The sequence below is a fragment of the Acinonyx jubatus genome, chromosome C1 (assembly GCF_027475565.1).
Source record: "Acinonyx jubatus isolate Ajub_Pintada_27869175 chromosome C1, VMU_Ajub_asm_v1.0, whole genome shotgun sequence".
Classification (NCBI taxonomy): domain Eukaryota; kingdom Metazoa; phylum Chordata; class Mammalia; order Carnivora; family Felidae; genus Acinonyx; species Acinonyx jubatus.
This window is the reverse complement of record NC_069381.1, coordinates 158,582,867-158,603,576: the sequence shown is the minus strand read 5'-3', so window position 1 is coordinate 158,603,576 and position 20,710 is coordinate 158,582,867. Positions and strand designations below refer to the sequence as shown.

At 42.9% G+C, this 20,710-nt stretch overlaps 2 protein-coding genes and 1 long non-coding RNA gene across 10 annotated transcripts in view; 1 reads left to right on the top strand and 2 right to left on the bottom strand.

The window, feature by feature from the left end:
• RAPGEF4 (Rap guanine nucleotide exchange factor 4) overlaps positions 1-8,225 on the bottom strand; it is a 286,855-nt gene extending 278,630 nt beyond the window's left edge. For all 4 annotated transcript variants that reach the window (XR_008295437.1, XM_027055477.2, XM_027055478.2 and 1 more), the window contains exon 1: positions 8,093-8,225. Coding sequence is in view for 3 of the 4 variants with exons in the window: in XM_027055477.2 (XP_026911278.1) it covers positions 8,093-8,157 (65 nt within the window). In the remaining variant the exon portion in view is untranslated. The remainder of the gene's footprint in view (positions 1-8,092) is intronic.
• LOC106988842 (translation initiation factor IF-2-like) overlaps positions 7,904-20,710 on the top strand; it is a 51,071-nt gene continuing 38,264 nt past the window's right edge. The window contains exons 1-4 of one of the 5 annotated variants that reach the window (XR_008295439.1): positions 7,904-8,026; positions 8,755-8,843; positions 9,438-9,642; positions 19,064-19,818. Coding sequence is in view for 3 of the 5 variants with exons in the window: in XM_053215294.1 (XP_053071269.1) it covers positions 8,134-8,565; positions 8,675-8,803 (561 nt within the window). In the remaining 2 variants the exon portion in view is untranslated. Of the gene's footprint in view, positions 8,027-8,133; positions 8,566-8,674; positions 8,844-9,437; positions 9,643-19,063; positions 19,819-20,710 lie in introns of those variants that run through there. The other 4 variants (XM_053215296.1, XM_053215295.1, XR_008295438.1 and 1 more) reach the window with 4 other exon arrangements.
• LOC128314066 (uncharacterized) overlaps positions 14,551-20,710 on the bottom strand; it is a 158,769-nt gene continuing 152,609 nt past the window's right edge. Inside the window, exon 2 of the long non-coding RNA XR_008295442.1 lies at positions 14,551-14,785. This is a non-coding gene — a long non-coding RNA (uncharacterized LOC128314066). The remainder of the gene's footprint in view (positions 14,786-20,710) is intronic.

The window sequence follows — 20,710 nt, the reverse complement described above, 5'->3', positions numbered from 1 at the left end:
GGGCCACAGGAAAGGTCAAAGTTTTGAGAATTAGAGTAGTGTCAATAAAATAGGAGTAAGGAGGAGAAACCAATGGAGTAGAAGGCTAAGGAAGATGAAGTCCATTTGAGACAAATTGAGTATCAACTTGTTTGGTTAGGCATAGTTTTGACAGCAAATAATAGAAAACCTAACAAAGAGTGGTTTATGAAAATAGGAATTTTTTTCCTAAAAAAATCAAAAAATCAGAATGATTGACCTAAACTTAGTAGCTGAACAAAGTCAGAACTAGAATGTGTGTTTCTCCTGGCCTTCCTTCTGGGATTACAATATGGTTGCCAAAGGCCCAGGCCTTAGGTCATAATTCCAGATAAAAAGAAGAATAGGGGTATCAAATACACCTGTGTCTTTTATCAATAAAGCAAAATCTTTCCTAGAAGCCTCTAGTAGAACTCTGCTATGTCCCATTGGCCAGAACTGTGTCACATAGTCACCTAGCCTCTAGGGTGGTTAGGAAAGTACATATTTTGTTTTTCCAACCCCTATAGCAGAGGTAGGTGAAGACAAACAATGTCTGCCCCTAAATATAAATGGGGTATTAATGTGGGAATATCCAATGGAGAGACAAAAATGTATCTGGTCTAGAAGATAAACCAAAGATACAGGGTTTAAGGAATCTACATAGTTAAAGCACAGGACATGGAAAGGTACTCCAGGAAAGAGTATGTATGAAGAGAAAAGAGGGTAATAACAGCACTTTGTTTCTCTTTTTGTACAGGGGAAGGAAGCAGATGTGCATGGAAGCAACTGAGTAAACACAGTAACCAGGTGCCTCCTCTCCAGCCAGTCCGACTGTTTGCTTTCATATGTTTGTCTGGGTCTTTCTCTGTCATCCTCCCCACCCAGTTACTTCCATCCTCTTTCTCTTTCCCCAGTCTCTCAGTACTCCCCAAGCAGTCTCTCCTCTTCCCTTCTCTCTTTCTCTCATCTGTGAATTGGAGGTACTGGAGGGAAAACTCACTCTTCACTGCCACTGTTCAAGATGCATGAAGAGGGATTTAAATCTGACTAAAGGAAAACTAGCTGCCTTAGGTTGGAAAGGTGGTCCGGGGTGGGGGCTGGGGGGTTGACAGCTACTATGTAAGGGCTATTAAATGTTAAGAATTCACAGAAAATTAATAGGAAATTGAACTAAAAGGAATCTGCCAGTCCTGCCCTCATTGGAATAGCCAGAGTCTATTTGGGGGAATACAAAGTAAGACAAAGAAGCAAAATTTGCTTTGCTGAACATCACTCCTCCTCTGAAGACTCTTTTGGGTTCCCAGGTTATGTTCAGGAGACCAGGCTGCAGGGCCATGGGTGTGATGGACTGGGCACCCTTCTCCAGGCCCACTGCTCCATGGGCACACCATCCATTCATATGCCTCCAATATGAGTCAAGCTCTGGCTGTCCCTTTCCTTTCTGAAAATCCTAGGGCAGGTAGAATCAGCACCACGGAATTTAACCCTCATTACATAATGGGTTGTGTTTTCCTCTAATTGCTCCACATGTATATGCCATGTGCTCCCATGTATTTGGGGCTACAATGAGATGTCCTCCAAGAAGTTGCAGATAAGACAGTTAGCAAGCATTAAACTTTAAAAAATGATATATCACTAACATCATGAAAAGCAATCGTGTTGCAAATAGGTAACACTTCTGTGAAGTATTGTTGCCAGAGAATCGTATCTAAATTCAATCAAGTTCTAGATCCAAATACCAATTTATGGGATATACAGGGGATAAAGGGACATATTAGAAGACAACATGGAAGGCATGATTAAAATTCAGACTTAAAAAAAATGTTTCTTCAAACTTATTATAAGGCAGATAGAGAGAGGGGCACCTTGGGTGGATCGATCAGTCAGTTGAGCAACGGCCTTAGGCTCAGGTCATGATCATGTGGCCCAGGAGCTGGAGCCCTGGGTCAGGCTGTGCTGACAGCTTGGAGCCTGGAGCCTGCTTCTCATTCTGTGTCTCCCTCTCTCTCTGCCCTCCCCCACTCACGTCCTGTCTCTTTCTCTCTCTCAAAAATAAACATTAAAAAAAAAAAAAAAGGAAGATAGAGAATCCAGAGATTAAGAAAGACTTAGAGAGGCACCTGGATGGCTCAGTCGGTTGAGCATCCAGCTTTTGATTTCAACTCAGGTCATGAGCCCAGGGTTGTGGGATCGAGCCCCACATGGGGCTCCATGCCAAGCACAGAAGCCTGCTTAGGATTCTCTCTCTCTCTCTCTCTCTCTCTCTCTCTCTCTCTCTCCCTCCCCCTCTGCCCCTCTCCCCCACTCACTCTCTCTTTCCTTCTCTAAAATAACAATAATGATAAAAAAAGACTTAGAGACATTATCAACTATACAGAATCTACATGGATCCTAATAAAAACAAATTGCAAGAAAGAAAAATTTACATGATAAATGGGGAAATTTGAACACTGACGATATTGATTATCTTAGGGAACTAATGTCAAATATTTCAATGTGTGATAATGGTATTGTTTGCTTCATAAGGAGTTCTTACCTTTTAGATACACACTAAAATAATTACAGATAAAATAATACTATGTTCTGGTACTTGAACCAAAATAATTCTGGGGATATTGGGGGATGAATGGGAGTATAACTAAAACAAGGTTGGCTGTGCGTTGATAATGATCAGAAGGGGAAGGGGCTATATAAGAGAAACATACTATTTTCTCTTCTTTTTGTATATTTTGAAATTTTCCATAATAACCTTTTCCAATAATAGATCAGAATAAAGCTACACAATGTCAATTTTTTTTTTAAAGTAGTCACATCTGCCAAGAAAACACATAAGTTACGGCAGAGACAGATGCCCATGGTGCCCACTCAAGCCTTTTCTAAGGCAAAGGAAGCTGGTGCAAGGACTTGCTTGCAAGGCTGCAGAGTCTACTCCATCCCTGAGGAGGAGGAGGATGCATTTAGCAATCTCACCTTCATCCCATAAGCACCTTCTACAGTCACGGTGTTGCAGTGAAACTGAAGATAAAACGATGAGTGAAATACAGAAACTGATATCAAGGGATGCATAAGTGAAGTAAATAGGAAATTGTGATGGAGTCTGACTTACGATATTACAGTGTTGGACAAAGTGTGCTATGGGAGCACACGTAATGGTCATCTAACTGGAAGAGGTGACAGCCAAGCTGTCCTGAAGGATTCCCAGAACTGTCTTCTGATTATAATTCAATTCCCAGGCTCTGTCACTCTAGGAAGAGAATGAGCTGGCCAGAAGTTGTAGGTGTCCTGATCTCCTGGCAGCTTTGCTTCTCTCTATAAAGGTACAACATGGGCTTCTGGAACAAGTGGATCTCCCACACAGCTTGCCCACAGAAGGAGTACATCAGCCACAGGGGGTGAGTGTCCACCTCTTTGATCTTATTTTCAAATTAATGAACGGTCTCTCTGATTCTTACAGTACCTGAGATTTTCATACCTTTGTATATGTCCCTGAAAAAAAAATGTACTAATTTTTGATGTGCTGACAAATTAGGAATCTGAGATTGCAAAACCAGACCAATCCCTGAGAATTCATCAGGGTAATGTCATCCGCTTTAGGGCGTGCCTGGGTCTGGGTCAACACCAGCCTTCCCCAGTGATAGCCTTTTTCTCTGGGTGCTTCTTTGATCTTCAGTATTCCTTAGGGGTGGGACCATGTCTGCCGCTTCTTTGATTCTGAGTCATCCTCTTTCACCATGCAGGCCTCAAAGCATTTTGGTTTTTTAACAGATTTGTTCCTTGATTTCTTCCCCTTTCATTCAATCATACCAAAATAGTTAACATCTATTTGGGGATTAAGTCAGATGCAATAGACACTGTATAGGAAGCAGTTTTTAAAATGAAACATCAATGATTTTACTATGTTGACTTCATTTCCTACTTTGGCCTGTGATCACCGGCAGTCCTCAAATAAGCCCATCAACTGAGGATGTCCCTCCAAGCTACACTTCTAACTGAAGAATGAGAAACCAGAATATTATGAACTCCTTCCCAGAGGGAGACAATTTCTCTCATCTCCAGTGATTTCTCGGTCAATCAGCCAGATTCTTTCATCTGTAACAGGACACGGCAAACTTTTTCTTCAAAGATCCACACAGTAAATACTTTAAACTCTGTGGTCACACAGTCTCCACGGCAGCTACTCAAATCTGCCACTGTAGCGTGAAAGCAGCCGTGGACAACATATTAACCAAATGAGTGTGGCTGTGTTCCAATAAAACTTTGTTCATGGACATTGAAATTTGAATTTCATATAAATTTAATGGGTCACAAAAACAGTAATCTTTTTTTGGTTTATTTCCAACCATTCAGAAATGTAAAACCCATTCTTAGCTCAGGAGACACACTGACAGCTGGTAGATCTTCCACTGCTCCAAAGCAATGAATACCGGCAGTGATTCACTATACATCTGTGAGTTACGTGTGGTATCTTTGAAATACCGCCTTACCAACCATAAGAATTATGACCTATAAATGGGTCTTAAGTTCATAGGTGGCAAACTTAAATTCTTATGGGAAAAATATTTTCAGTAAAATTAAACAATGGTCAGCACACAGAGCACGCACATGTATGCATGCGCACACACACACACACACACACACACACACACAAACACACAGATACTGTACATATCCTAAATCCCAAACAGGGGGTGGTATGTAATACATTTCTTTGTTTTTTTATGTAATACATTTCTAATTACCTTCCCTGCTTAGAAAAAAATTGTAAGATCAATGAAATAATGTAAGATCAATGAAAAATAACGTAAGATCAATGAAAAATAATGTAAGATCAATAATGTAAGATCAATGAAATAATAAGTTTGTTTTGCTCAACGGTATGTCTGCTGAGACTTTTTTCAATGGCTTTTATCCATCCAAATGTTCAAATGTCTTTCTCATTGTCAGATTAGTATTTGTACAATCTCATCTCCTCGGTCCCACCATAGTCCAAGAACTTGGACAGTTGATACATTAAAAGCTTTGGATTTTTTTCTTTAATCTAATGCATGTATCTATATATTTTTCAACCCCCTCCCCACATGCAAGTTATTATAGCATTGCCTGCCTATGACAACTTTCTAGGTGTGTCTAAAAACACTTCTAAGGCTTTATTTTCCTTGTTTTGTTTGTTTCAACTTGTATTGTGTACTTCTTTACTCAGGCACTTTTTCCTCTAGCTCCTCTTTTTTATTTCCAACCCCTGGGTCCCTCTTTTTCTAGCTCTCTACAACAGGTGTCACTTGCATGATGCATATACCCAAACTACATTTTGCAGCTATGGAAAAGGTCCCCCAGCATCATATCCCCAAATAGTACATAGGGGTTCATTGTACCATTCCTTCTTTTTTGTGTGTGTTTTATGTTTAAAAATGTCTGTGATTGCAAGTTTTAGAAAAATAGAGCACACATTCCTATGCTCTCGATTTAGTTCCAAAAGGAATTTGTGGCTGGGAAGAAATTAGCATATGTATATGCCACACCTGTGTGTCTTTGTTCACACTGCTCCCTCTACTTGGCATGCCCTCCCCAAATTCTCTGCCTGATAAAATCTCCCTCAACCTCCAAGGTCCAGGCAAGAACCTGTAGGAAGCATCCCTGCCAAGCAGAGCTGATAACTGTCTCCTTGGCATTCCCAAAGCATTTCATACATCTCCATTAAAGCACTTACCATTGCATTGTGGTTAGTTGTTTACGTAGCTATCCCATTCTGGCCACCCATCCCCCAAGTCAATGGCAACTCATTTTTTTTTTCCCCTGCCCCCACCACCCTCCCACACAGCCCCACAGTACCTGGAATAAGGTATCATGATTGCATTTCTCAGAAATACTGAGGGCAGTTTCCCAACTTCCATCAGCACCCTTAATCTTCCTCCTCCCCCACAAAATTAACAATCTAAGTAAAAATGCAACTTCAGAACAAGTACCCCAAGGCCCTCTTAGAATGAGATTGCCACTCCTATCTGTTCTTTAAAGGAATTCTAGCATTAACACTACAGAAAAATGCAAGGTTATCTTGACACCACAAAATAAAATATTTACATGGCACTTCCCAGTTTTCAAAGTACTACTTTCACCATTTGTTATTGTTATTTGATCCACTAATCCCTGGTAAGACAGTTCTATCCTCATTTTTCAGACACTCAGGGAAGTAAAAGTGACATCTCCAAGATCAGAGCTGGTGACAGTCTGGGCCTAAAACCCTTAACTTATTTATTGATCTATCCACTCTCCCATACTCCATGAATGCTAGGCTCAGTATTTGTGGAGGTTTATTTTTTTTCCCCCACCTTTGGTAGGTTTTTTCCCGTACTGTGAATGGTGGTGGCATTAGATTGTGGCTCTATGTTCTAAAAATATATTCTAAGCAAAATCATTTGGGCAGATCCACATTATGAAAAGACAGAGTCAAATACACCCCACTTGTGTTAGTATTGCTCTATGATTCTGCCATAAGTACTTATTGACTAAAGGATTTCCAGTGAATTGCGGACTGTTCAGAAAAGGCATGCCACGCATTTCTGAAAATAGAAATATGTAATCTATTATCTAAAAAAATTCACTGGTGAGGAAGCACTACTATTTATAGGTCAAGTACAAGAGCTTGATTTTCTCTTCTTTTATAATTCATCTTTCCTAAACTATTAAATTTAGATTACTTATCACATTAGCAGCCTCTTCACTTAAATATGCTCTCAGTTCCTCTACATAATTCTGTATGATTTAACCATCACTTCAATTCTCTTACTATTTATTGCAAGCAATTCTTCTAATATTAGTACATATCATTTTCGAGTAAATAGGGCACTGTCTGCCAAAAAATCTTGCTACTGTGTGGTAATTGAAAGTAAAGATTATTTCTCAGATATATTAATTTTTCAAATGAGCCACATTTAGCTTTTCTCAAATTACTTAATTTTTTTCAACAAAGGCCTGTAATAGTAAAGTATTCAGAGCATGTCACATTTAAGATTTTCAAGTTTGATCTGGTTAGGAATCTGCTAATTGTAAAAAATTTCAATATGGCAGAGCCCAAAATATTTCACACAAATGCAAATAGAGATGTCATGCAGATAGCTGCAAGACATGAATCACTGCCCTGCCGCATCAAACCCGAAAATTCAGAGGCAGTTCACTCTGCAAGATCTCTCTGCTCAGTTCTTAAAAGTTCAGAGGCATCACCTTTTAATCAGGGTAATAAAGAATAATTGCTAACATACTGCGTACTGTTTACTGCTAAACCCACAATCTGGACAAACAGAGAATTATGCTGTCAGAGCCTGGAAACAATTGCAGTCCGCAGTTGTTACACGGGGACACCCTCCTTGTGTAGAGCTGTCGTCAGGAGTTAAGGATGCTTTGTGATTTTAATTTTTCAGAGTCAGGGTCTTTCCTCCCCCCCCCCCCCCCCCCCCCGAGACGCAGGCACTCCGGGGAAAGCGGTCTCCCGCGTGACCTTCCTAACACAGACCTTGAGCAAGCGACTGCGGGGGCAGGAGCTGAGAATTTCAACGAGGACACTTGCTTGACAGCTCCGCTGGGTCCCTCACACTTTGCTTTCGGGGACAAAAAAGGAATGTTACTCCGCACCTGCCCTTCCCCTCACCCCTCCTTAAAACTTAAATTACATGTACCCCTACGGTCTGAACAGCAAGAAGAAAGGTACGGAGCTATCCTGCCGTCCGTGAGGCCGAGGGGAAATCGCCCCCCCACCCACGAGCGCAGCCTGCAGCGGCGGGCCGGCGGGTGGGCGCGCGGGGGGGAGGGGGGTGGGGGGGGGCGAGGAGAAGGTGAAGGAGGGCCGGGCGAGGGGGCCCGGAGCGGCTGGCGCTGCCCCCGCACCCCACTGCGCTGCCTTGTCTCCACCACGTGGAAGAATCTCGTGCGGGTGGCGCGCGCCCACGGGAGGTGGGGGGGTGGGTCTGGGTGAGCCCCCTTTCCCCGGCCGGGACGCGGCCCCTCTCAGCTCCCTCCCCCGCGCTGCGCCCAGGTGAGGGGCAGGGGCGGCGCCGCCGAGCCCCAGCCCGGCTTGGGGGGCGGGGGGGACCCGAGCTACCTTTTATCCAGGCAGGCGATCCACTCGGCTGAGGAGGAAGAATGGGCGGCGTGCGCAGCGACCATGTTGGGCAGCGGCGCGCGGTGTCCCCGGCTGCGGCGACCTCCCGCGCTAGCTCTGCCTCCGCCTCCGCCCAGCCCGCGGCGCCGACCCGCTCCTCCCGGCCAGTCTCGCGACCAGCGCGCCGGCGACGGGCCCGCCCTCCCAGCGGGCTCCCGCGGCCTGCGGGGCGGGGGGCCGGCGGGGGGCCGGCGGGGGAGGGGACTCGAGGGGCGGGACGCGGGGACCGGGAGGGCCCGAGCCGCCCGCCCGCAGCTGCACTGCGGCGCCGGGGGTGGGCAGTCCCGCGGTCCCGCCCGCTGCGGGGAGGGCGGCTCGGGGCGACCCAGCGTGGCCGGCCACCTGCGACAGGTGGCCGCACGTCTCGGGGAGACCTGGGCCTCGGAAGCGCGGACGCAGCGAAGGCGCCACGGGTGGGGAGGGGGGAGGGGGAGGAGGAGGGGGCGGGGGGTGAATGTCAGTGTATATATTTTTCATAAGGCGAATGCCACTAAAATGGCTGCTGCCTCCCTGTTTCCTTAGAAACCCATTAGTCTTCCTCGGCGGTGGTCGGAACTTGCTGGCGGTTTCTTGCTCACCTTTCCCGTTTCCCCTTTCAAAAGGGATGAAGAGGAAGGTTATCAAGGCTTAGGGCCGGAGCACCCACGGTAGTCACCAAGTGTGGAGTCCAGGGGACAGTTTGTCCTGAAGGGTGAGGAAGAGCTGGGATGGAATGGAGGGGCAGTGAAGGCATGTTGGAAGCAGGAGGGGGCGGGGGGGCAGCCAGTGGGCCAGAAGGGTCACCAGCGGTGACTGAGGGGATGCCTAGCCGAAGTCTCTGGCCTTGAACCTGGGACCTGCTTGGGCCTCCATCACCTGCATGGAGAGAAGAAACACAGTTAAGAGTGGGGAGTAGTGGAGCCACAAGCAGAACTGAGGTTTGGGGTCTGGGAGCCAAGATCCCAAGGCACGTGGGCAAACTTGCATGGTTGGCCCCACGTGCTGGCCCTTTCCTTGGCTGGAGTGCTGAATGGGTAGGTGGTCACTTCATCCTGTCCCTGGTAGGCGTGCACAACAAATGTTATGCCTAGAAGTTGTTTGGTTACGTTCAGCCAAAAATCAAACTAAGCTCTAATCGTTATTTAGGAATTTGGGGACAAGTTAAATGTTTCGGACTACTACCAAACCCTGTTTTGATATTTATGCTGTACCTTTAGGAATAGATCATGGGAAAAGAGACATAGCACTTATAACCTCACTTTGGTTTTTTTTCTCTCCTGCCCTGCCCTTACTCCCCTGCTCAGAGGAGGTTCAAGGAGACTGGAGAATGAAACAGCAGGTGCATTCTGGGATGCTTTTATCCTAATAAAACTCCTCCAAAGACTTTGCTGTTTTCCCTCTGCTCGATAGTCAGGATCTGGTTTCAGACCTGCCACCCCATTCTCTCAGCAACACCTCCCTGCTTGGTGCTTGTCCCCAGCTGAACTCCATCCATTTCTATCATGTATTAGGTAAGTACTATTTAAAATGTTACGCTATACAAAGAGTACCAAAGGCATTTCTGTTGCTGCTTTTCTTTCTGATAGAGGTATGAGGAAGGAAATGGGTCTCATATTTATTAAGATTTGTTTATAAAGAGCTCTTGAGAACATTTCAAGGTTACCAAATGCTCTCTCAGAATGCCTTTACTCAAGAATAAATGTAAGGAGCTAGAGGAAAAAATGACTGCATATGATGTTTCATTACCAGAATCTCAGAGTTGACATGGTTTTTGGCCATTATACTAAGAGTCACCATTTATTGAATATCCATTGGTGTCACAAGCTATGCAGAAATCTCCACAAGTGTTATCCCATTTAATCTTCCGAACATTCTATGAAGCCAAGTCAGAAGGAAAGCTGCCCAGGTCACTACTCCACAAAAAGGGACAAAAATCTTGGAAAATGAAACATAGAAAATTATATTTATCAGTCCTTTGAGGGAGAGTGTTGTTTGGGTTAAAAGAACCCTGATGAGCTACTTGACATGGCAATGAGAGCCCAAGAAGTCAAATGTGCATTCTAAGGAGCATAGGTCTAATGAACTGCAAGGCATCTTGTTTTGCTCTATGGAAACCCTGTCTTTCCTCAAAATAGAAGTTGAAGAATTATTTAAAAAATATTCTTTCGGGGAGCCTGGGTGGCTCAGTCGGATAAGCGGCCGACTTCGGCTCAGGTCATGATCTCACGGTCTGTGAGTTCGAGCCCCGCGTCGGGCTCTGGGCTGACAGCTCAGAGCCTGGAGCCTGTTTCAGATTCTGTGTCTCCCTCTCTCTGACCCTCCCCCATTCATGCTCTGTCTCTCTCTGTCTCAAAAATAAATAAACGTTAAAAAAAATATATTCTTTCAAAGGAGTACCAGCAATCATTGGCTTACCCAGAGCCCTCTTATGTTCCCATTTAGCCGTGGTTGTAGGTACCAGTAACTCCAGTGTACTCACCAGGACAAGGACACTGAGCCTCAGGAAAGATTGATAACTTGCTCTTGAGAGCCCAGCTACTGGCCTCTCAGGACTGGGGGTTCCTGAACCAGACCCAGGTCTGATTTCAAAGCCCTTGCACTTCAGTGACGGAGTCACTGGTTTGGTCAAAAGAATCAAGAATAGACGGCAAGTAAAAAATGACTGCCCAGGTGATAAGAATAAAATAGTTATGTATTTTTTTATATAAAGAAATAAGGAAACTTGTGAGAAACAAGGATAGGAGAGACCCTTGAAATATCTGGAATAAGTTCACTGTTCTACAACTTACTCTTAGTGTCTAAAAGGGATTTGAGTCAAGAACTACGGAGGTAAAGAAGATGTTGTAACATGATTATGCTATTATGAAGAGGAAGAAAGTAAGGGATTTTCTTTGGTTTTGATGCAAAAGGCAAAGAACCAGAGAATATTTATTCTTTTTCTTTCTTTAAAAGAATGTAAATCAAGCCAGACTAAAAAGACCACATATGGTATGATTCCATTTAGATAAAATGTGCAGAAAAGGCAAGTCTATAGAAACAGAAAGTAGATTAGGGATTGCCTAGGTCTGGAGAGTGGGAATGGGGAGTGACTGCAAATGGGCCCAAGAAATCTTGGAGTGTTGGAAATGTGCTAAAATTGGCTTGTTGTGATGAATGCACAACTCTGTAAATTTAACAATATCATTGGTGTATTTAAAATGAGTGAATTTTGGGGCACCTGGGTGGCTCAGTCGGTTAAGCGTCTGACTCACAGTCTATGAGTTTGAGCCCCGGGTCGGGCTCTTTGCTGACAGCTTGGAGCCTGGAGCCTGCTTCGGATCCTGTGTCTCCTTCTCTCTCTGTGCCTTCCCCACTTGTGCTCTGTCTCTCTCTGTCTATCAAAAATAAATGAATGTAAAAAAAAAAAAAGTTTTTTGTAATGAGAGAATTTTATGGTATGCAAATTATATCTCAAATAAAACTGGAAAAGCAAATAATAATAATAATAATAATAATAATAATAATAAAATAATAAACCCATCTGGTAGGAGAAATAAAAAAGAACATGTATTGATCTTTTGGAGGAAAATAAAGTACAGGAGAAAAAGTAAAAGCTACCCATAATTCCACCACCTAGAGATAATAATTTATCTCTAATACTTTAGTGCATTTTATTCTTAATTTCCCATTTGAAAAAGATACAATCATATATACACCCATAAAAACATGCATATAACTAGCTACTTACATTCAATTACGTGTACAGTTGACCCTTGAATCGCTTCAGGATTAGGGGCGCTGATATACACACCACACACACCTTCAGCCTCCCACCACTGCCTCCCCACCATCCCCACCTCCATGCAGTCAAATCTGCATATAATTTTGACTCCCCCAAAACTTTACTACTAATAATCTACTGTTGACCAGAAGCCTTATCAACATCAGTCAGCTAATCCTCATTATGTATATGTATTGTGCACTATATTCTTACAATAAAGTAAGCTTCAGGAAATAAAATATTACTGAGAAGATCATAAGGAAGAGAAAGTACATTTACTGTACTGTCCATATTGATCAAAATAAATCCACATGTAAGTGGACCCCCTGCAGTTCAAACCCAAGGTATGCAAGGGTCAACTGCATATGTCTATAGATACATGCATTCATACAAACTTGAAAGCATTAGTATTTTATGTAACTTTTTCTATTTGGAATGGAAAAGTGCTTTACATGTTTAAAATAATCTTCATTAAAATAATAGCTACAAAATATTCTAATGTATGGATATAATTTACCTAAAGTATCTTCCTTTGAGGCCTGTTTTTTCATTGGCAAAAAATATTTGTTTAATCTCCTTCCTATAGGTTAGTGAATTCTTTCTCTGTGAGAGAGCTGAGATCTTCATTGAAGATCTCCAATGAGATAAGGATAGGTTACAAGACCCAAGTTCGTTAATGCCAGTGACTACTAATTGTAGAACTTTGAATGAGTTACTTAATGTCCAAGTTCCATTTTGTTCATCTGAGCAGAGGTTCAGGGTTAGGAATTTGAGAAACGGTTGAGATTAAGTCGCAGTTCCATCCTCTATCTGCAGTTTGACCTTAAGTGAATTACTTAGCCTAAGACCTTGTTTCATCATCAGTAAAGTGGAGACATTAATGGAATTATACATGAATATGATGGTTATAGGAAATTTAGCATAAGTTCCAGGTACATAATGCATCCTCAATAACTGTTAGCCATTATTGTTGTTGTTGTTGTTATTGTTGTATTATATAATATTATCTATATTATATTACAGTTATTACTTTCTGTATAATGCAAATAAATAGCATCTGCTATTATCTGAAATGCCCTCTGCATTTCATGGGAACCTGGTGACAATCAATTGAGATCTGTTATACTAAAGGGCCTTGGCATCTGTTAATTATGCATTTTGGCTGTGTGAGATATAAAGGATGCGTCTGCCTCCATGAGAAACACTAAAGTTTCCTGAAGACTATTTTAGACTTGGTCTCACAATCTTTTCTCCATTCACTCTATGCTTACCTGGCTGTGTCATTCTTCATATTATAATATAGAGATCAATAGCACAGTGACAGAAGCACAATAAGGCCTCACATTTTCCCAGTCCTGGGAAATCTGTTGTAGATTAGACATTCATTAGACATCCCCATATTTGTGTATAGGGAGAATCTGATTCACCCTGTTTTGGCTACCTCACTGGAAGGTGGGTTATAAAAATATATCCATCACTCTTGCTGGTGATACAACCAATTTATTGAAGAAGCAGGACTTCTGGGTGAAATTATGAAAGCAACTTTATTCATTATAAGAAAAAATTTTTGTAACTATATGTGGTAATAGATGTTAACTAGACTTATTGTGGTGATCATTTCACTTATTATGGTGATCATAATAATATCTAATTATTATGTTGTACATTTGAAACTAATATAATATTATATGTCAAATGTACTTCAACTTTAAAAAAATAAATAAAAGCAATTTTAGTGTTTTTTCTCTCTGCTTTAGACTTGTTCAGTAGGGTAATTCTACTCTGCCACTGGATATATAGCTTTTTTGGTCACTTTTTTTTTTTTTTTAAGTTTATTTTGAGAGAGAGATGTGTGCACATGCAAGTGAGAGCGCACAAGTCGGGGAGGTGGAAAGGGGCAGAGAAAGGAGGACAGAGAGAATCCCAGGCAGTCTCCGCACTGTCAGCACAGAGCCCAACACGGGCTCGAACCTGTGAACCATGAGATCATGACCTGAGCCAAAACCAAGAGTCTGATGCTTAACTGACTGAGCCACCCAGGTGCCCCTATGGAGTCCCTATTAAAATCTTTAGGAATTAGTAGTCCTTGGAATACATTTTGGAAAACTTTGCTTAGCTGACTGGGCCACTCAGGCCCTTTTTGGTCACTTATAGATGATAGAAAGTACTACAGTTTTTCTGTTAAAGTGTCCAAACCAATATATTACTAAATACTTCTATCTTTATTCATAGAGAATTCTCTCTTCCTCCCCCATTTAGAGCTGGCACAGGCTGGTTCCAGCCTTTAGGAAAGAAGATATGGTCAGCTTCTTTTTTCCTTGCTCTTTCTGCCTGTACTTAATGCCTGCTAGTTTTTACCCTTCTAGAATCAAAGAATTAGGGAAGGGAGGAGAGAAAAGGAGAGGAGGAAAGGAAAGTTCTCCCTTGGCTGGGACAGTTGGCATCACATTTTCCAGGCCTGACAAAGGTATCAGGTCAGCTCTTTCTCTCGTGGGTATTTTACATATTCTTGGTCAGCCTTCCTGCTGGGCCTTCAGTGTAGGCAAGTGCCACAGTTTTGGCTACCTGCTCCCCCTTCGGGCCTGGCCCCCCTGAGGTCCCCTCCAAACTGCCTCCTTCTGTACCATCCGAATTTACCCTCCACCCATACCCAGCTGTCTTCTTTTTTTTTTTTTTTTTTAATTTTTTTTTTCAACGTTTATTTATTTTTGGGACAGAGAGAGACAGAGCGTGAACGGGGGAGGGGCAGAGAGAGAGGGAGACACAGCATCGGAAACAGGCTCCAGGCTCCGAGCCATCAGCCCAGAGCCTGACGCGGGGCTCGAACTCACGGACCGCGAGATCGTGACCTGGCTGAAGTCGGACGCTTAACCGACTGCGCCACCCAGGCGCCCCTGCCAGCTGTCTTCTTGAGCAGGACTTATAGGGACTGCGGGATTGTTCTCTCCTATGTGTCTCACATCTGGTCCATAGAAATATTTGTGCCTATTCCCCCCACCCCCCGATAAACTCTGAAAGCACAGACTAGTCCTAACAACAGCACTTACCCCCATTGCCAAGAAATTCACAAATCCTCTCCCCTGATCTGTAGATTCCAAGGTTGGAGTCAGACATGAATTCCCCTTGCTCTTGACTTAGGGAACTGTTCTCTGAGTGGCCCAGTGGAGCCTTCCCTACCCCCCACCCTTGGTGGTAGGAATCATAGCACAACTCTCACCAAGAAAATACTCCTTAGGAAATCCTCCTTGAGTTTCCACTTCCTGGACACTGTTATTTCTGCGATGAGAAGTTTTAGACTCATGGAGCTGATCTTTGTCTTCTTTGGTATTTTGATTGAAGGCCTGCATCTTGGCACCTCACTTTGGGATTTCATATCTATCCTAGTTTGGTGCCTCAGGTGAAACTTGAATTTAGCATCTGTGATAGGCTAGTGAAAACGGAATCAAGCCAACTTCCTTTTCCATACCTTCAACATTAATGCCTACTCAACTAAGACAATTGCCTTTCCCAGGCAAGGCTATTCACCTGGGAGTTGTAAGGACTACCACAGGAATACCACACTCATTAGGAGACTGTAGCTCACGTGGTCTCATAAGCTTTCTAAAGAAGAAATGCATAATTAAAACTGTCTGATCAGGAGAGGCCCAATTTGTGGTTTATAATAAACAAGCGTCATGGTCTTGATTTAAAACTTGGAAGATTTGTCAATTTGGGGGAGTGTATTTGGATTAAAATCTTAAAACAATAGGCAGGGATAGGAAAGTGGCTAACAATTTGGTGATGATAATATAAAAATTTTATCGATAAGGCAAAGTCACAATGACCCATTTTTAGAACCTCATATTAGGCTTCTTTGTGAGTTTTAAAAGTAGAATTGTTTGTTTTTGGTATATGTATTATTATCGCATGTAAGAGCCAATTAGAGAGGAATTAGCTATGCAGTTTGAATTGCACTTTAGATATATCCAATTTGGGGGCACTGGAATTAAAGTAAACATTGAAATATTATGAAAAACAAGGAAAAATAGTCTTGGGATTATCTAGTGACTGCCTTCCAATTTCCAGATTCATGATGAACTAATGTAAAATTTTAAGTTGTCAGTTTTTATAGTCCCTAAAAAGAGGCTATGTGTGGTAATAGTCTTCTGCAGAAAGGTAAATTGTATAGTCAGGAGACATAGTTAAAATGAACCTTCTCAAAAAAAATATTACTCAGAGATAAAATGTATGACTTAGTTACGGAAGCAAGTCCTAAAAGAGAAGAAAAGTCTTTTGCTCCAGAAGTAAAATTGTATTATAGAGAAAGAAACTGACCTCTATAAAGAAAACTGGTAGTTATTTGCATTAGTTCATATATGAACCCCCTGCCTAAGGGGAATTGGTTATGAAAGAGTTTGAATGCTCCACCTGGCCATGTTTTCAGAAGGGACAGTTCCTCTGTAATCAAGAACTGTGAAAATCACTGATAGGCAAATCACTCTGGTCTAAATAAGGAGCAGGTTCAACACCCCACCGATGGGGTTTTGGGGTGATGGTGGGGGTTTCAGGGTTGACAGCCAAGAAAGAATTCTTGAAGACATCTTTGGTGCAAAAAGGTGATTTTATTAAAGCATGGGGCCAGGACTCATGGGAAGAAAGAGCTGCATTGGGGTTGTGACAGGTAACTGATTATATACCTTCAGGTTGGGAGGGGGTTAGGGATAGAGTAAGTCTCTAAGGCACTTTGGAAACAAGGTTTCCAGGACCTTGAGTGGCTAGCTGCTGTTAGGAAAATGCCATTTATTACCATTTAGTAAAACCTCAGTCATGAGACCCTTCAGATGCACATCAGGGAGCCATAAGCTTGGAGTATGATTGCCAGCATATATCTTGGGGGAGTTGAGATAAAGGAAGTTTCTTAAGGAATTTTTATATGTTAAAGTCAACTTACAGGATCCTGGGGTGGGAGTGGGGGTCCAGGATAATGTTAAGCCAAGAGTCCCTTTTGCCCCTAGTAAAGTGTCACCATCGAGGCAACTGCACTCCTAGAGGGAGGTCTCTCTGCCTGTTTCAAGGACTCGTCAACGGGCTGTTGGCAATAAGGGAATTTAATTTTTCACTTGCCTTAGTTTCCCATGCCACCATGGCAAGCACTTAAACCCCTTTCCATCTTGATGAGGGTGATATTAGGGCTCCTGGAAACAGAGTCGATAGGTTTCCAGAGATCAGACTATGGATAAGATTGCCTTTTTCTTGCAGTTTACTAAGTTATCCATAAACTTATGGATAGGAGACTCCTGTCCTGCATGACTGTGATCTCTGTCAGCCAACCATTTGCTTTCTTTCCTTTCCCTTGTTCTTGGGCATCCAGGAGTGTCTGAGGAATATCACACATATCCTACCTGGGGCAGCAGGGGTGCATGCTGTTAGCCTGTACTTTGCCCTCAGCTTGCCCCATGCTCCCTCATCACCACCAGAGCCAAAACCTACCTTACCTAAACAAATGTCCCTCTGTGTGTGGAAGAGTACTATATGCTACTTGTTCAGGTTGAGTTGGTTAGAGAGGCAGTAATGAACTTGGTTAAGTAGTTTGGGGTGAGGAAAATGTCACCATGTCACAGCATTAGTCTTAGGCCAATTTTCTAGTGGAGTATATCTATTTTGGTGAAATAACAAGCTACTGTTGCTTTTTAATATTATGCAAGAGGAGCATAGTATATTCTTCAACTCAGAAAATCTCTGTCTTTGTTATTATACACATTTTTCACACTAATAGGGAAAATTATCATGAAAACAATTTCAAGTGAATTACAGCCACCCAACATTTGTTACAATCTCCTTTTCATCTGTAATCCAATGTGGGCTCCAACATATTTCAAAAATAGATTGCTTCATATAGTGGATTCCGTAGAGAAAATAAGCACAGAAAGGAGTTTATGACTAAAAATCATATTGATTATATTAAACCCAAAACATGCAGAACTTGAAGGAAGTAAACAGAGAATTGTCATTTAAAGTGAGACATAAAATTTTGACTGGACAATGAAGTAATGAGTTGAGCTCTTTTGCTTGGGTGTCCCAATTTTCACATAAAAACATATGGTAGTGCTGTGCTACTAAAGAAGATACATTTACTGGCATTTCTGGATTAGAAGTACTAGTTTAGTTTCAGAGGCAGAAAATAACTCAGGAGGCTTAGAAGAAGTCAAGAGGCAAAGACAGGATTCTTTACCTGCTATGACTCTGCAGGGCAAGGGGGACCACACACTTTCAGCTCTCCAAGTTCACAACAGGGAGATTCCAATTCTGTCAGTTCTTTCCTCTTCCTGATGGCCCTGAGGCTTTGCAGCTGTGATTCTGGCAGCTCCTCACCAACTCTGGGAGCTGCACAGTTTAAACCCTGGAAATGGAGCCTTCCCCTCAGGTGAAGCTAGGCCCTGACCTGTTTGTGATAGGTGTGTCTGTGTCTAAGATAACCCCACTGCCACCCACTCAGTTACCTCCCAACAGGAGGTTCGTTTCTTTACACCATTAATTCATCTAGTCATTCAAGTCAGTAAATATTTACTGAGCTCCTACAAATGTGCCAGTTACTATGCTAGGCACTTAGGGAAGAGAACAGACATGTCCTACTTGCATGGAATATTGTAGTGGGTAAAATAAATATAAGCAAATTAACACATAAATATATGTCTAGTGGGGACAGGCTATGAAGGACAATTAAGCAAAATAAGGTAGTACAGAGATGGAGAAGGGGCTTCTATTTGATACAAAGTAGTCAGAAAAGACCTCCCTGAGAAGGTGACATCTAAGCAGAGTGTGGGACCTGTCTGTACACCGCCTGTCTCATCCCCAGCCACTTGCTCCTCTTTGGTTGCCACAGCAAAGTCTTGCAGACTCCGTGCAGACCCCTGTGGTTTCCCTGCCTGAGGATCACTAGTCGCAGGTCTAGAATGTCTGACTCCTCTCCCCATTCCTCTCCAAACTCAGCTGAAACGCCAAACTGCAGGGCTTTGTCTCCTGAGCAACTGCCGATGGGGCTAAAGGATGAAATACGGAAATGCAGAGGATTTAATTCCCCTGAGTGAATTGTGACCAGTGGGAGACAAGAGATTGGAGGATACTGGGCAGATAAACGTCCTCTCCCTTTTTCCCTCTGATGAACTGTTCCAATATATGATTTCTCCATACAGCCTGTCGGAAGTCGACCTCTGTGACCAAGCCTATGTGCTTACTGACTGCTGTAGTTTGGATTGTGTTCCCCAAAAGATATGTTGAAATCTTGAACCCAGTACGTTATTGGAGAGAGGGTCTTTGCAGATGTAATTGAGTTAAGATGAGGTCATCAGGGCAGGTCCTAACCCAATATGATTGATGTCTTTATAAGAAGAAAAGACAGAGACACAGAGGGAGAAGACAGCCATGTGATGACAGAGACCAAGGTTGGAATGATGCATCTACCAGCCAAGGAACACCAAGGATTGTCAGCAAACACCAGAAGCTAGAAGAAACGAGGAAGGATCCCCTACAGGTTTCAGAGGGCATATGGCCCTACCAACATCTTGATTTTGAATTTCTAGCCTCCAGAGCTGCAAGACAACAAATTTCTGTTGTTTTAGGTGACCCTGTTTGTGGTACTTTGTTACAACAGCCCTAGGAAACAAATATACTGAGTGACCAGCTGTGTGAGATTTACCTCCCAAATAGAGCACTAACAGTGCTTAAGTCCGTGCCTGGAGCTCTGTTCTCCAGAGAGCTGTGACTGTGACTGGAACCAAAGACCTGAATAAAATGAAAGGTGATATTTGAGGACAGAGATTACAGACAGAGGGAAGAGTCAATGCAAAGGTGGCAGCATGCTTGATGTGTTAGAGGACCAGGAAGAAAGGTAGTGTGTTTGGAAAATTAATAAGGGGAAGAGTGTCAAGAAATGAAGTCAAAGAGGGAGCCAAAGGGGCGCCTGGGTGGCGCAGTCGGTTAAGCGTCCGACTTCAGCCAGGTCACGATCTCGCGGTCCGTGAGTTCGAGCCCCGCGTCAGGCTCTGGGCTGATAGCTCAGAGCCTGGAGCCTGTTTCCGATGCTGTGTCTCCCTCTCTCTCTGCCCCTCCCCCGTTCATGCTCTGTCTCTCTCTGTCCCAAAAATAAATAAACGTTGGAAAAAAAAAAAAAAAAAGAGGGAGCCAAAGAAGACACCATCCCTAGGGCCTTATGGACCATAGAAAGGACTTTGGATTTTTTTAAACAATGTATTATTGAAATGTAATTTATACTTAGGAGTAAAATGAACAAATCTTAAGGGTATGGTTTTGTGAATTTTTTTTACATATTGCTCTGGTTTGAATATGTCCCCCAAAATGCATGTGTTGAAACCTAACCCCCCAGGTGATGGTATTGAGGTTGGGCCTCTGGGAAGTGATTAAGTCACGAGGGCAGATATATTGTAAAAGAAACCCAAAAGAGCTCCCTTGCCTCCTTCTGCCATGTGAAGACACAGGAAGTCTGCCATTTGGAAGAAGGCCATCACCATGCTGGTACCCTGACCTCAGACTTCCAGCCTCCACAACTGTGAGAAATAAATTTCCATTGTTTACAAGCTATCCATCTCTGGTATTTTGTCATAGAGACCCGAATAGGCTAAGACACATATGTATAGCCCAGTGTGACCACCATCCAGATCAAAATATGGAACACTTCTGTCACGCCCAAGAATTCCCTTCTATCTTCCAGTCAATACAACTTATCAATCCTGGGGTAACCACTACTCTCACTTTTATCACCACAGATTGGTTTTACCTGATTTTGAAGATGATGTAAATGGAATCATATGGTATATATTGCT